This window comes from Tupaia chinensis, unplaced genomic scaffold (assembly GCF_000334495.1).
Source record: "Tupaia chinensis unplaced genomic scaffold, TupChi_1.0 Scaffold000093_1, whole genome shotgun sequence".
In the NCBI taxonomy this organism is placed as follows: Eukaryota; Metazoa; Chordata; class Mammalia; order Scandentia; family Tupaiidae; genus Tupaia; species Tupaia belangeri.
The window spans coordinates 4,652,107-4,667,389 of record NW_006159555.1 but is presented as its reverse complement, the minus strand read 5'-3'; the positions used below and the strand labels follow the sequence as shown (position 1 = coordinate 4,667,389).

The 15,283-nt window shown below is 40.1% G+C and overlaps 2 protein-coding genes across 2 annotated transcripts in view; one reads left to right on the top strand and one right to left on the bottom strand.

Annotated features, from left to right (window-relative positions):
* IFNK (interferon kappa) overlaps nt 1–2,200 on the bottom strand; it is a 12,557-nt gene extending 10,357 nt beyond the window's left edge. The window contains exon 1 of the mRNA XM_006143228.1: nt 2,120–2,200. Coding sequence (XP_006143290.1) covers nt 2,120–2,200 — 81 coding nt within the window. The remainder of the gene's footprint in view (nt 1–2,119) is intronic.
* MOB3B (MOB kinase activator 3B) overlaps nt 1–15,283 on the top strand; it is a gene marked incomplete at its 3' end in the record, with an annotated part of 182,655 nt that overhangs the window by 16,138 nt on the left and 151,234 nt on the right.

The following is a 15,283-nucleotide window of genomic DNA, read 5'->3' as shown; positions in this document are numbered from 1 at the left end:
TGCGTCCTGTAGGGAAAATTCTCCCAAAAAAAAAAAAAGAGAGAAAACTGAAGAGGATAGTCACAGTGGCAAGAAAAGAATGTGGATGGAATAATTTAATCATTTTATCTATCTCTGTCTGTCCAGACAATTCCTCAGAATTCTCCCAACACAGTGCTCTAGTGCAATTCAGCTCTATTTGTCATTATTGATCTAGACCTAACTCCATCTAACAGATGAGATACTTGAAGCTCAGAGAGGGGAATTAATGCATTGAAGCCTAAAGTCAGACTCTTCAGGCTGTTCTGACATATGCTTTCCATGAAACATCTTATTGCCGGGTTCCTGTGAGTCCTTGACAGATGTCAATTGAATTGAGAATTGGCTTGGTTACATCCTATAGCCCACTTGGGGCTATCAGAGTTGAGATGTGTCATTTTCCTAGGCTGCCATAATAAATTACCAAAAATGGGGAGTCTTAAAAGAACAGAAATTTGGGACCAGCAGTTGGTGTAATGGCTATGTCGCTGGACTCCCACGTAGTCGACCGCGGTTCATGTCCTGGACCCGGTGGCTTAAACTCACGCCGGGTGTGTGTGTGTGCCCAAGATCCCGAGAGGAGAATGGAGGAGAAGGGATTGTGGCATGGCCATCCCCCCTGGGGGGTGATTTCTCACTTTCTGTCTCTCTGTCTCTCTCTGTCTTTCTGGTGAGAGCTCGCACCCCATGGCAAAAACAAACAAAACAAAACAAAAACAAAACAAAACAAAACCTCTCTAAGAAAAAAAAAAAAAAGAACAGAAATTTATCCATAGTTTTGAGGTCTAGAAGTTCAAACTTAAGGTGTCAACAAAAACATGTTCTCTCCAAAATCACTAGACAAGAATTCTTCCTTGCCTCTTCTAGTTTCTGGTAATTGCTGTCAGTCCTAGGTATTCCTTGATTTCTGATGTTCTTGATGTCTCTACTTTCATAGTTACATGACATTCTTCCAGTGTCCATATGTCCCTTCACATGGTCATCTTGTAAGGTCACTATTCATTGTATTTAGAATTCACCCTAATCCAGTATTACCTCATCTTCGCTTCATGACATCTGCAAAGACCCTTTTTCTAAATAAGGTTATATTACAGATAATGGGGATTTAAGGTATCTTTTGGGGGATACAGTTCAATCTCTGACAAAGGTTCAGGGAAGCTTAGTAATAATAGGATCTTGCAATATTTTCAGCACTTTGGAAAGAATGACTTGGGGATCGCTAGTGAGCTAGCATGGAGGTCTATAACCAGACGTCTCAGTTAGAGAGAAATGTACTATATGAGTAGCTATTGTTAGTATTAGTACTCACACTTCTGTCAACATGGTTAGCCATTGTCTATTTTTTGGTAACAATCTGCATAGTTAATAGTAAAAGATAGTTTTTATTTAAATATTAAGTGCCAAAACTTTAAATAAATTTTCTTTATCTCTCATAGTCATTATACAACATAGATGTCATTCTTCTCAATTGGAAAGGAAGAAATGAAAGCTTAGAAATACTAAGTAACTTATCCAAAGTCACAGACCTAGAAATGTACAGAATCAGTATTCAAACACAGGTCTGTCTCAAACCACAGTGTTCTTTTTGTAGGACTAGGTTTGAAAAGGTTTTGGTGGAAAATTTGCTATGTATATCTATGCATTAGTAGCCTATTTTATTCCCAGAAGGATTTGAAACAGCTCACAGAAATATATACAGTATAAGAGAATAAAGACTAGTTTGAAAAAATCAGAGTTGAGGGAAAATAAGAGTAAAGAAATAAGATGAAGTCAGGGCTCCAGTTAGAATATCTGAATATACATCAGAATGTCCAGAGTCATTGTTTCTCTGGGTTGCACATCTATCTCTGGGATTTCTGCAAGCAAGGAGATATATGATCTATTAAAATATTCACAACACCCAAAATAGAAAACAAAGCAACAATAAAACCAAGTCCTAATTAGAAGCAAAGCTTTACTTGGTTCTGAGTTCAGGAAGGTATTTCTCCTATAGGCCTCCTGTAGGATATCTTGGGCAAAGACCCCAGCAACTTCCTAAAAGGAGTAACCACCACCACATGTATCACAGGGCTGATTCCTGCAACCAACACCCTCCTCTCACCCACTCTGTGTCGGCTAGTGACTCCTTGCCAACATGCAGCTCCTGGCAAGTGTTCTGCAGGGCTTTGTTGGTTTTTATCATGATGAGCTATATCAAGGAGTTCAGCAGTTCCACTAGAGTGGGATAGCATTTCTTCATCATGGCCCAAATTGGGGAAAAGTTTGGTCACACATGTTGGCATTCTTAGGGGCATTCAGTTTAGAGATAGCACCCCAGTGTTTCCAGAGTCCCTGCTCAGATCCAATCCTGCATTTCCTATTCCACGTACAGAGGGATTTTTGGGAAAACAATTTATAGACAGGACTCTCTTCCATGTAGCCAGAACTGGGAATACAAGCTCTTCTGTCAGACTGACCCGGTGTCATAAACCAAAGTGAAGTACATACAAGACTTCTCCATAGTCCTGGGTTTGATTTGCTGTGTATTCCTCTATGGGGAATAGTCCTAGAGAGTGGAAGCAGCCTGTGATTTTATTCTTCCTAGAGGTGACTTTTTTTTTTTTTCCTCAGAGGGCTTCTTTATAAGTTGGATGGCTTAAAATTTAAAGCTGGGATAGCCTTGTTTCCCCCAAATACTATAGCTTATTAATTAGTGACACAGCCTCAAGCATTGTTTTTGTTTTATTCTTGTTTTTGAGTAAAATTCACTGTGTGAAAAGGGCCATATAAATGGCATCACAGCTAAAGCTTCTTCATATACTCAGGAGAAATGCATTTAAGGGAATAGAAATTATGGTTTTTCTATACACATCCCTGCCAGGACAGAGCAGTCATACTTACCAACAAATGTTGTGAAACAGTTTCTTGCAGATGGTTCTAGCTGCTAGGTTCAGAAGTATGTGCTACATATACGTTCCATCCATCCACCTGTCTATCCAGCCATCCACCCACCTGTGCATCCATCCTTTTTGGAGGATATGTTCCCTAAAACAAGGTGGCAAAAAAAGAGGAGCTTGAACTTTATGTTCTCACAGAACGTCCAGGTTTTCAGACAATGAAGGTAAAATTGGGGTTTTATACATGCTACGAAGGAAATAACAGGACAAGAGGGTAACTAGGGGAGGTGATGGGTAATCTGAGACTTGAGGGTGAAGAAAAGTCACCCATGTAAGAGCTGGAGGAAGAACATTGTGGACAGAGAGAACACCAAGTTCAAAGGCCCTAATGGAATTGAGTTTATGATATTTAAGGAACACACAGGAGATGAGTTAGATCGGAGTGAAGAAAATGAAGAGGCTGGTACTAGGATAAATTGGGATTGGGTAGGAGATGTCAGGCCATGATGGAGTTCCAATTTTATTCTAAAACCAGTTAAACATTAGAGTTTTAAGGTAGAGAATGGTGTGACATTGATTTAGGTAAATCACTTTGAGGGGCCTGTTGGGAGAATAGTTTGAGATAGGAGCATGAGTGGTAGCAGTGAGGCCAGGTCAAGAGCAGATATTTCAGTAGTCCAGGCGAGAATTGTGGTGGCTTACATAAAGGTAGGAACAATGGAGATGGAAAGAATAATTATTTGAGAAATGATTTTAGTAATTTACTTATGATGTATTTGAGTCCAACCCAACATCTATGATCACCAAAGGCAGTGACCCAGCAGTGCCATTGATAATTCATTTGATTGTAAGGTCATTACTGAATTAACATGATGGGTTTTCTTTTTATGCATAGTTTATTATTATTATTATTATTATTATTATTATCTTTATTTATTTCTTCCATGAGTGAGAGAGAGTCAGCGAACACTCCTTACAGGTTCTCTGTACTGTGATCCAACCCTTTTCATGAGCACACACATGCCCAGTGTACTCAGGAAAGTCTCTGGGTGTGAACCTGGAACTTTACCATGTGGGTCAGCCTCACAGGGCCTCAAGTTTTACCCCTGTCCAGCTCCAACTAGACAAGATAATTTTGATAACCACTAAGTAATCTGTGTAGCATTATAGTTGTTAACTTACTGGCCTTAAGTTAGGTTAGATTTCTTATACTTTAGACAATAATATAATTTACTTAATTGGTTTTAGGTTTAGGTTGAGCCTTACATTTCTAAGAGTATCCCCTGAGGTACTTCCTATGTGAATATAGAACAAATGCATATCCCTGTACATTTTAAAAAATAAAGTAATGCATTTTATGATTGATTTCAAACCATGGATAACTATAGTCAAATCATAATGGAATGTAACTATATAATTATGAGATTAAGAAAGCGAAAGCAATCCCAGTTTGTTATTTAGTAAACAGAGATGAGCGCCTACCACTGACTACTCAATTCTCTGTAATTTGATTAAAAAACAAAAACTCAGAAATATCTAATTCTTAGAAAATTAACTTTATTTATTTCTTCCATGAGTGAGAGAGAGTCAGCGAACACTCCTTACAGGTTCTCTGTACTGTGATCCAACCCTTTTCATGAGCACACACATGCCCAGTGTACTCAGGAAAGTCTCTGGGTGTGAACCTGGAACTTTACCATGTGGGTCAGCCTCACAGGGCCTCAAGTTTTACCCCTGTCCAGCTCCAACTAGACAAGATAATTTTGATAACCACTAAGTAATCTGTGTAGCATTATAGTTATTAACTTACTGGCCTTAAGTTAGGTTAGATTTCTTATACTTTAGACAATAATATAATTTACTTAATTGGTTTTAGGTTTAGGTTGAGCCTTACATTTCTAAGAGTATCCCCTGAGGTACTTCCTATGTGAATATAGAACAAATGCATATCCCTGTACATTTTAAAAAATAAAGTAATGCATTTTATGATTGATTTCAAACCATGGATAACTATAGTCAAATCATAATGGAATGTAACTATATAATTATGAGATTAAGAAAGCGAAAGCAATCCCAGTTTGTTATTTAGTAAACAGAGATGAGCGCCTACCACTGACTACTCAATTCTCTGTAATTTGATTAAAAAACAAAAACTCAGAAATATCTAATTCTTAGAAATGTCTGTCTGTACTAATATTCTGACACAAACTCTACTTCTATGAAATACCAGTGTTTACTAGAGCGAATCAAGATGTTCTTGTCACTGAAGGCAAGCAATGGCAGTCTTCTTTTTATCAAAAAAATAAGTAAATGAAATATATTTTCTATATTTGAAGATTTTCAGCAGTATTTTTCCTAAACTTTTGGCTCCTCTGATGGCTTACCTAGACTAGAACCTGGCCTAGAATGATGTCTTAGTTTTAGAATTTATAAACTAATTTTATAAACTAGTTAATTTGGTACACAATGATTGGATTCCATATTTTTACACATAATCTATCAGTATTTCATAATAAAAAATTCTATAGAGTTCTGTTCTATAAAAAAAAAAAAATCGCAGGGTTTCCAGATGTTCTAGATACCAGCTACTAGAAAAAAAAATATCAGAAAAAGAAAAAGGAAAGTGGCAGTTACATTGACAGAAGCATTTCTCACTGACATAAAGTTCAGAACAGCGGTATCAGAGTTGCAGTCTCCTCTAAGCAGTGATCAGGGACACAGACCCCTTCCATGTTGTAGCCCTGGTATCTTGCATGTGGTTTCCAAGGTTGCAGGGCTTATCTTCATCAAGCTGGTGTCAAGGGGGAGAAGCATGGAGGAACATTCTTGGGAGTGCTTTATAGGCCAGACTTGGAGGGGCATACATCACCTCCAGTCACATTCCATTGACTGGAACTTAGTCAGTCACAGCTAAGTGTAAGGGATGCCAGGAAATTTAGCCACATGCCCAGGAAGTAAACAGAGTAGTCTGTTAAATAGCCCATCTCTGCCATGCTCCTGATCCATTTGGAAAAAAACAGTCTAGCAATCAACATGCATTGGCACTGGTATGAGTTGGCTCAAATGGTTGGGCTGACATCATGGGGCACATTGTTGATGGCCAATAAAGATGTTTTAAAAATCCACTTGGAGGGAGTTGGAGGTGTCAGCCTTGGGCTGTTTTCTAGTGGGGTTGTTTTCGTTTATGAAAGGGTAGCAGAAGTATTATCAAAATAAAAGATTTAAATTTTCTTCAAGACTCTACAAATAAGATGAATTATTAATTTGCTATCTTGAAAAAAAAAATGCATGGTTTCCTTATAAGAAATTTGTTTTAATAGAAAGTTACTATCATTTACTTTCATGGGACAAACCAGAAAGGTCCTTCAGTCTTATCCTCTGCTAACACTGCCCTGGGCATTACCCATTACATCAAGCATAATGTTACTAGTTTGCAGACATTATTTTACTTTATGACCAAAAGAATGCTGCAAAGTAGATATTTTTATTCTCATTTTATATCTGAAGAACCAATGATACAGAAAATAATAGAACTTGGCAAAAGTCACCCACAACTGAGATATGTCTGATTTTCTGTGAAACTGTTAAGTATAAAATAGGTATCTTGAGTATATCATGTTTTCCTTTCTTTTTTTTTAATAAAGAAAAAAAGTGTCACATAATATTTTGACCGAAATTTCTCAAAAAATAGCTTTGGTCAAGAAATATTTTTAAAGACTCCTGGCTTTTGATAAAAATGAGTTAAACACACTTGGGTCCCTTTTTCTGCCTGTGAAGAGTGAGATCCTGTCCCACTCTGTGCGGTCAGTTTAGATCTGGAAGCTGTTTATGAGTTCCTGTAGCTTGACCTGACGCAGGGGACCAGGCAAAAGGATTCCAGGGTGTGGCTGGAATTCATTTCTGGCTTCTGTGACAAAGAAAGGAAAAAGTGCTGCTGTCCCTGTCAGAAGATTCAAGAGCTAGGGCCTGCCAGTGTCTGCACAGCAGTAGACTGTGAGGAGCATCCCAGACTTTCACTATGCAAACTTGGAATCCCACTGCAGAGACAGGCTGTGGGGAGGGCCAGAGCATTATGGAACTAAAACAGGGATGAAGAGATTTTCAACGCAGCATCTTAAGGTATATTCAAAGCCATTTTCCTGGAGTTGGATTCATGAAACACTGATTTTGCAAGAAGCTTCACAAAAGAAGGATTTGGTGGTTAAAGAACTGTAGAAAACTTAGGTGGTGGCACAGTGGTTAAGGCAACTGGATCCCACATGTCTGCCTGCTCAGTTCAAGTCATGGACCCGACAGCTTGAAAAACACACCAGTGCGTGTGTGTGTGAGTTCTCAAAATCCCAAGAGAAGGATGGAAGGAAGGATATGGTGTGGCTGTACCTCCAAAGGGTAATTTCTCATTTTCTTTCTCTCTTTCTTTCTCTCTCCCTCTCTGTCTAACAAGCACACATACCCTACAGCAAATTTTTTTTTTAATTAAAGAAAAAAGAAATTTAGAAAACCTTGGAAGTTTAATATAGACCTATAGTGCATATTATCTTTTTTTAAAAAGAATGATTTATTTAACATTATTATTTTATTATTATTATTATTGTTGAATTTGATCAGAGAGAGACAGAGAGAAAGGGGGAAAACAAGAAAGCAAGCCACCAGGTCCTGTACTCAAACCACTGTTGGCTATGTGGGAGTCCAGCATCTCTAACCACCACGCCACCTGCAGCCTCCCTCATGTTAACATCTTAAAAGTCTCCAAAAGTTTGCAACAAGACAGCAGTTAAAATTGCTTAACCCACAATATAATGAACTTATCTGCCCACCTACTTATTTAAAAGTCACATTTAGTAATAACATGTGCAACTAATGTTTTGAGGATCATAGTTTGTGAAACACTAATCTGAATAGAGTATTCAAAGAAGTTAGTATTAGAAAAGGAATCCAGTATCCAAATTTCCATAGAACATATGTTTGGAGAATCGCTCCTTTGCTTAGACGACTTAGTAACAACAACATCCCCATAGTAATCTCAGCATTATTTTGGTTTTAAACAGAAGTTTTTAAGCCACCGGGTCCAGGATGTGAATTGTGGTCGACTACATGGGAGTCCAGCGACATAGCCATTATGCTAACTGCTGGTCCCTACAGGAGAAGTTGTTTTATTTATTTTTTTATTTTTTAATTTTTTTTTGAGAGGTTTTTGCTATAGGGCACAGAGAGAGACAGAGAGAAAGAAAGCGAGAAATCACCCCCCGGGGAGGATGGCCACGCCACAATCCCTTCTCCTCCATTCTCCTCTTGGGATGTTGGGCATGCACGCACACATGCCTGGCGTGAGTTTTAAGCCACTGGGTCTGGGACATGAACCACTGTCGACTACATGGGAATCCAGTGACATAGCCATTATGCTAACTGCTGGACCCTACAGGAGAAGTTTTTAAAACATACCTTTTACATTGTTAAATGCTTTTGCTCCTCATCTTTGTTGTTCTTTTCTTCCCTTTTTCTTTTTCTTTAATTTTGCCAGAAGACACATGCACATGCCAGAGAGAGAGAGAGAGAGAGAGAGAGAGAGAGAGAGAGAGAGAAGCACCCCCTCATGGGGGATGGTCACACTGCAATCCCTTCTCCATCTCTCCCACTTTTCAGGATTTGGGGCTCACACACACATGTGAGGAGCACCCTAGACGTTGTACCATGTGAGTACCATGTGAACTTGGGATCCCATTGTGGAGACAGGCTATGGGGAGGGCCAGAGCATCATGGAACTAAGACAGGCCCAGTGTATTTCTCAAGCTGATCACTCTAGGACTTGAACCTCAACCATGTCAGATACAGCTGCTTTCACCTCCATGCCACCAGCTATAATCCCCATGCCATGAGATGGCTCCTCTTTTCCTTTTTCTATTACCACCTAAACATCTTGCTTTCGATGAGTTACTTGAAATTGTAATGTTATTCTTTTCAGAAGTTATGTTAAAATTCTATTGAAGGGAAAATACAGTTGTTAACAGAATGCATCTTGTCACTAAAACGTGTTACACAAATTTATTGTGCTGATAATTTCATTTAGTGTGTCTTTAAATTTGGACAACTTGAACTTCCTTCTCATTGCCCTTTCATCCCTCTCTCCCTTCCTTACTTCCTTTCTTTTTTCTCTTTCTCTCTTCTCTCTCTCTCTCCCTTTCTCTTCCTGTAACAACCATAGGTTGATACCAGTGCTTAGCATTAGAGCTGCAGCACTCACAGTATTTCTTAATATGTGTGTGAGTATACTTCCGTATTTTGTTATTAGATTAATAAATTTCTTTTTTTATGTGAGTAATGAGCATCAAGAAAACTAAAAACATTTGTAGCAGTCACTAGACAATTACAATGGCTTTGTTATAGGCTTAGATTGTGTGGCATGGTATATTGGAGAACTACAGAACTGTAGCATGTGTACCACTATTCTTATCAGAATGCCATGGCAGACATTACTAAATGATCACAGCACTCATTCTTACTGAGTCCAGACCTGACTTTCTCCATGTAATAGTCAGGCAGCCACTATAGATCAGTTGGAACTGGAGCTATGCACTTCCATTCTGTTTTAATGAGATATTTGACCTTGGAGAATAGCTTTAGTGGGCTCTGTTTTCTTCATATGTTGAGACCAGGTGACTTACTGTATTGTAAGCGTACACATTAATGTTATTTCTGTGTCTGCAAAGAGATGTCTTGGTGACACACTTAATCTAAACTCAGCATAGTTTTTTTTCAGCTTGCCCATCTGGACTCCATTTGATATCCTATATGTATTTAATTGGTATGTCTGATACCTTATCTCTCTCATATTTTCTGAATGATTTAATACTTTAATATGCTTTAATGTGTGTTTTTATGTATTTTTTTTTTTTTTAGAAAAATGAACTTTAAAATCAAAGAGTAAAAGGTTTGATTACTTGCATTTGGTGATACAGGGTCTTCTGTGAGTTTTTTATTGTTCTAGAAGTGCCTTTGCCATGTTGCCAGGAAGGCTTCCCCTTCCGTCTCCCTCAGGTCCTGCCAGGACTTCTCAGGTAGTGGATTCCTCAGACCTTGGTGACTTAATGGATAAGAAACTCTCAATAAGCCTTGTGTTTCTCAATGTGGTACTTTTTTAAAAAATTCATTTTATAATTTCTTGTTTATATTTAATTGTACATCTTAATGATATACAGTCTAGTTCTTAAAAGCATGTGTATAGCGTGTGATAGTCAAATCAAGGGTATTTCCATATATTTAGTGTGATACTTCAAAAAATCTTTTCATTTCAAGTCTTGGTATGATTTGTTGTTTGCAGAACATCAACATTTAAAACTGAGAGTTCAAGAGAATCAGTCAAAAAATAGACTGCTTTAACTAAAAGGTATTATTATAATATCAGTGAAATAGTTTCTTCAGGGATTTGTTCACAGGATTTGAACATCCCAAGTACATATTACAGAGATATTGATACTTCCCAATAGTACTCCTGTGCTTCTCCAAAATGGTGCAGGGCTCTTGGTTGGGGCTACTTGATAACTTTCTATTGGTATTGTCCTCTTTTCTTTCAAGACAGGGTCATGCCATGTCATAACCCTCCACCTCTGCCCCCTAGCTCAGACTAGGTGGACTAGGTGTGCACCAATACCCTGGCTCTTATTTATTTATTTTTAAAAAATTTTATGTATTCATTTATTATTATTTGTTTTAGACAGGGGCTTGCTGTATTGCCCTGGCCAGGGTCTAGTTTGTAATCTTCCTATCCAAGCCTCCCTGAGTTGCTGGGATTGCAGGCACATACCTGGCCTTTAGGTTGGGTCTGGACTTTAAACCAAACCTCTCATGTAGTCTTAGCCACAGCTGGGCCAGGTACCTTCTTCTTAATCTCCTAAGAGATGATCGTGAATTCTTTAGAAACAAAACAAACAAAAACTTAGCATGCCAAATTCATCTAAAAACATAATATAATGTTATTTTCATTATCATCTCTAATCGCTTAAACTTTAAAACTTCTTCTAGTGAATGATTTGAAAGAAATGACTTCAGAGGTGAAAGGAAATTATAGTTTCAGAATGCTGAGTCTGTAGGATGTGACTTTGTTACTGTTTATTTATAGAAAGATATTTTTTGAGCACTTGCTTTGAGCACTGTGCTAGAAGCCAGAGATACAACTTTGACTCAAAGAGTCTTTCAACCTTGTCTTCACCAGTAGATCTGAGGGGACTCAGGCTAACAGTCACTGTCTCCTAGGGTAGCTGTAAAACAAGCAGCAAAGGGCAGATGATTTGGTTTATTAATAATTCCCTGTGGTGAGTACCATTGGATAGCTGCTTCCTAAAATAGCCAAGAAGTTAACTGAGTCCTAGAACCTCTTCATCAAAAATAGATTTTCATGCCAGCCCTTGCTCCTGTAACGACAGTCTTTCTAGATCAACTCGTTTGGTAAACCACATGCAGAATATAACAAGCAACAGGAGAGGGATGAGGAATTGGTGCTTTGTGAAATCAGAGCTAAAAAGAGGACATCACGTGGGAACCAGCAGTTAGCGTAATGGCTATGTCGCTGGACTCCCACATAGTCGACTGTGGTTCGCGTCCCGGACCCGGTGGCTTAAAACTCACACCGGGCACGTGTGCGTGCGTGACCAAGATACCAAGAGGAGAATGGAGGAGAAGGGATTGCGGCGTGACCATCCCCCCCCCCGGGGGGGTGATTTCTCGCTTTCTGTCTCTCTGTCTCTCTCTGTCTGTCTGGTGAGCGCACGCTCCCTATAGTGAAAACCTCTCAAAAAAAAAAAAAAGTTGAAAAAAGAGGGCATCACAGGCTGGAGCACAAACACAGGGGAGGAAGCAGGGAAGGATGAGTAGAGGTTGCTTGCGGGTTTAGATCCCAACTCTGCCACTGTGACCATGCACGAATTTCTTACCACATGGATACATTCATTTCTTCATCTGCAAAAGAAAAATCAGCATCTCCTTATAGACACAGTAATAAAAATGTTATAAACACAGAGTCTGAAAAGTGGCACATGCAGAGTATCATTAAGTATAGTGAAGCCTAGTAAATTGCTTTGTTTATCTATAAAGTAGCAAATCTGCATCTTAGGATTGTGGTCAAAATTAAATAAGGTGATATAATTAAAGGGACTGGAATAGTGCTTTCCATATGGATTATGGACATGTGCAATACATATTGGCCGTTGTTAGGTTGAAAAACAAGGATAGATCAGAGAAGTCATTTCAGATGAAGGGAACAGGCACGGTAGCCTGGTGTGGGCTTAGCAAGTCACCTGGTCCTCTTGGACACAGGATTTGTTTCAAGGAAGTAGAAGTTGAAAGATAGATGATGGTGGCAAAATGCGTGAAACGTGAATGAACAGCCTTCAATTACGGCTATCGAAGGGAGATTCCAGAATTCCAGAGGAACATTAAATGAGCTAGATCTAAGTCTCTTTCTGACTCAGATGTTCTGTTTCCTCTGAGATTTCTAATGCTTCTCCGAAAGACTGTGGTGAGTCCAACACTCACTGCAGGAGAATCCAGCACTGCAGCCTGGAACCGTATGACAGTAAGGCATGGTGCGAGCTCATCTCGGTTTTGATAATAGCAACCCCACTGTCAGAGAAAATACGTTATTTCATGTGACAGTCTGCCCAAGTATTTGATGTGACAGGTAAGAGAAGGAGGAAAAGCCCATGAGTATTTGATATCACATTATGTCCTGGTCACTTTTTCCCTTTAGTTTTGAGAGATAGAGGCAAGGAGAAGGAGGAAAAAAAAAAAAAAAAAACCTCTCCAGGAAATCAGTCTCTAGGCAGGACTGAAACACCTGAAGAATGTGTCACTTCACATGCATTGCACGTGTGAGTCAATAGGCAGGTTCCCGGTTTGCCAAAGTGCATCAGAGGGCTGGTGCAGAAGAAACCAGAGATGGCCCGGGCAGGAGAGCCTTCATGCCTTAGGCTGGTACCAGGAGCCCAAGAGGTCGTGAGTCTCTGCAGAGCAGTTTTCATAGCACTAGGCAGAGTTGCAATATAGCATTCTCAAAGTGTTCCATGAAATACCATGTGAAAATAAATTTAGAAAACTCGGGAACCAGCAGTTAGCGTAATGGCTATGTCGCTGGACTCCCACGTAGTCGACCGCGGTTCGTGTCCCGGACCCGGCGGCTTAAAACTCACGCCGGGCGCGTGTGCGTGCGTGCCCAAGATCCCAAGAGGAGAATGGAGGAGAAGGGATTGCGGCGTGACCATCCCCCCTGGGGGGTGATTTCTCGCTTTCTGTCTCTATGTCTCTCTCTGTCTGTCTGGCGAGCGCACGCGCCCTACAGTGAAAATCTCTCCCCAAAAAAAAAAAAAGAAAAAAAAAAGAAAACTCAGGGTTAAGCAAGTCAAAGAGGCTTCTTTACTGCTGGACATCTCAGGCCCTTAGATAGGCTAATATGAGTAATGAGAGTCCAAGAAGGAGAAAAGGTACTTCCCTGCCCAATGGGTAGTGGTACTTTTTAATGTAGAAACTATCTAGGGACTGGAGAGTCTTGTACACTCACCCGGCATGAGTTTCAAACCACTGGGTCCAGGACTCAAACCATGATTGGCCATGTGGGAGTCCAGTGATGTAACCATTATGCCATCTGCTGGTCTCCTGACATAAGTTTATAAGTTGCTGGGTCCAGGACTCGAACTGTGGTCAACTACATGAGAGTCCAGCAAAATAACCATTATGCCATCTGCCCACTCTTGGGACTTTTCTAAAATCCTTCTCCTGTTCACAACTCTGACACTTGAGGAAAAGACCCATCATAACCACAATCTTGCCAACAGGTCCTGCTTTCTTGCCGTGTTTCCTCCTCCTCAAATCTTAGGGATCAAGTATCACTTCAGCTGTTGCTTATCCTGCTCAGATGGCTGTGAACAGATTAGTCATCAATAGATTTTCAAAGACTCGATGTGATTGGTCACTGGCCATGATGCACATTCGTTATTTATATAATCATCTGTGGGTTGAAGAGCTAGCTGCTGAGTTTCACTTCATTTAATTACTACTACTGTATCCTGTGGTCCCAGAAGTGCATTTCAGAACCATGCAAAGTGAGGACTGATATATTAAAATTATGCCACAAATCTTGCAGCAAAGTTGTTACAACTGGAATGATGGGCCACCTGGCTGTGTCCTCATGCATCTGCTGCACACCAGAGTATAAATTTGGTTGATGTGAGAACTAGGGATGTCAGTAAGCAATGGATGAACTTAGAGTTGAGCAAAGGATAATGAAACGCTATTTGTACCTTGTTGCTGATGGTCACGGTTCAGGTCTCAAGGGTCCATACTCTGAGAACCTGAAATTTCTACGTTAGAAGTTAAATGAGGACTCCTTATGGCAACTAAGCAGTCCTGGCAGGGAAATGAGAGCAGCAGAATTGGGCAAAGAGATCAATTGGCTTTGATGCACGGGGCTTTGATGCACTTGGACAGTCTGAAAAGTTGCCCCACATTAAGGCAAGGGCTTTTGTGTGTGCTCCTCAATCAACCAGTTGTTGCATGTGGGTTGCCCAAGTCCCAGGGAGCAAACCACTTCCAGCAATATGACTATCTCTAAACATACTTTCATCTCAGGTGAAAGCTGCCAGTCTCCAAGATTCCCAACAATTGGGAGACTAAGTGCCCTACTCCTTATGGAATTGGAGAGGCCTATTATAGGATCCACTACCTCAATTATTTTGTGTGGTGCCACAGGACAGCTGGACATTTACAGTGGGCTACTCAGTATTTCTAGCAAGGCTCAAGTCAGAATTGGGGCAGAGTGAGCAGGAAGAAGAGCCAGGACACAGGAGGGCTGCCTGGGGCACAAGAGGGCTGACTGGCCACAGCCAGGAAAGTTTAGGACTGTTGGATGGAGGTGGCCAGAGTAAAGAATGGCAGCCATGGTGCTGGATCAGCCTCCATGTGGGTATTCATTTATAGTAACTTCTTAGTTCCAGAGAAGCTGAAGGTCTTGTTACTTGATCTTATAACTCTTTTAGGTTACTTGGGCTCTGAATTGGAGCAGATGGAAAAATTACAAGAACTTACAATAAAAGTTGGTAGGTTTGACATTTGGTCATTTTTTTTCTCTAGGAAAATTATAAGGACAAGATGAAATTTTTTCAGCTCCTGCCCCTTCCTTGCCCTCCTTTTTCCTTTTCTCAGACCCCACCCATGATTCATGGTCTCTTCCCAGTGTAGTCACCCCAGCCTCTTTATTTATAAAGAATTAGATACCAATAGGTCAGCCCCCACTGAATTAGGAGACAATGGAGTCTGCACCTCTCATTCTCTGAAGTGACTGACTGGTTTATGCTTGTGGCTTTGAGGCCCCTTCCCCTGCCTGATCCTGAAAAAAAGGGTCA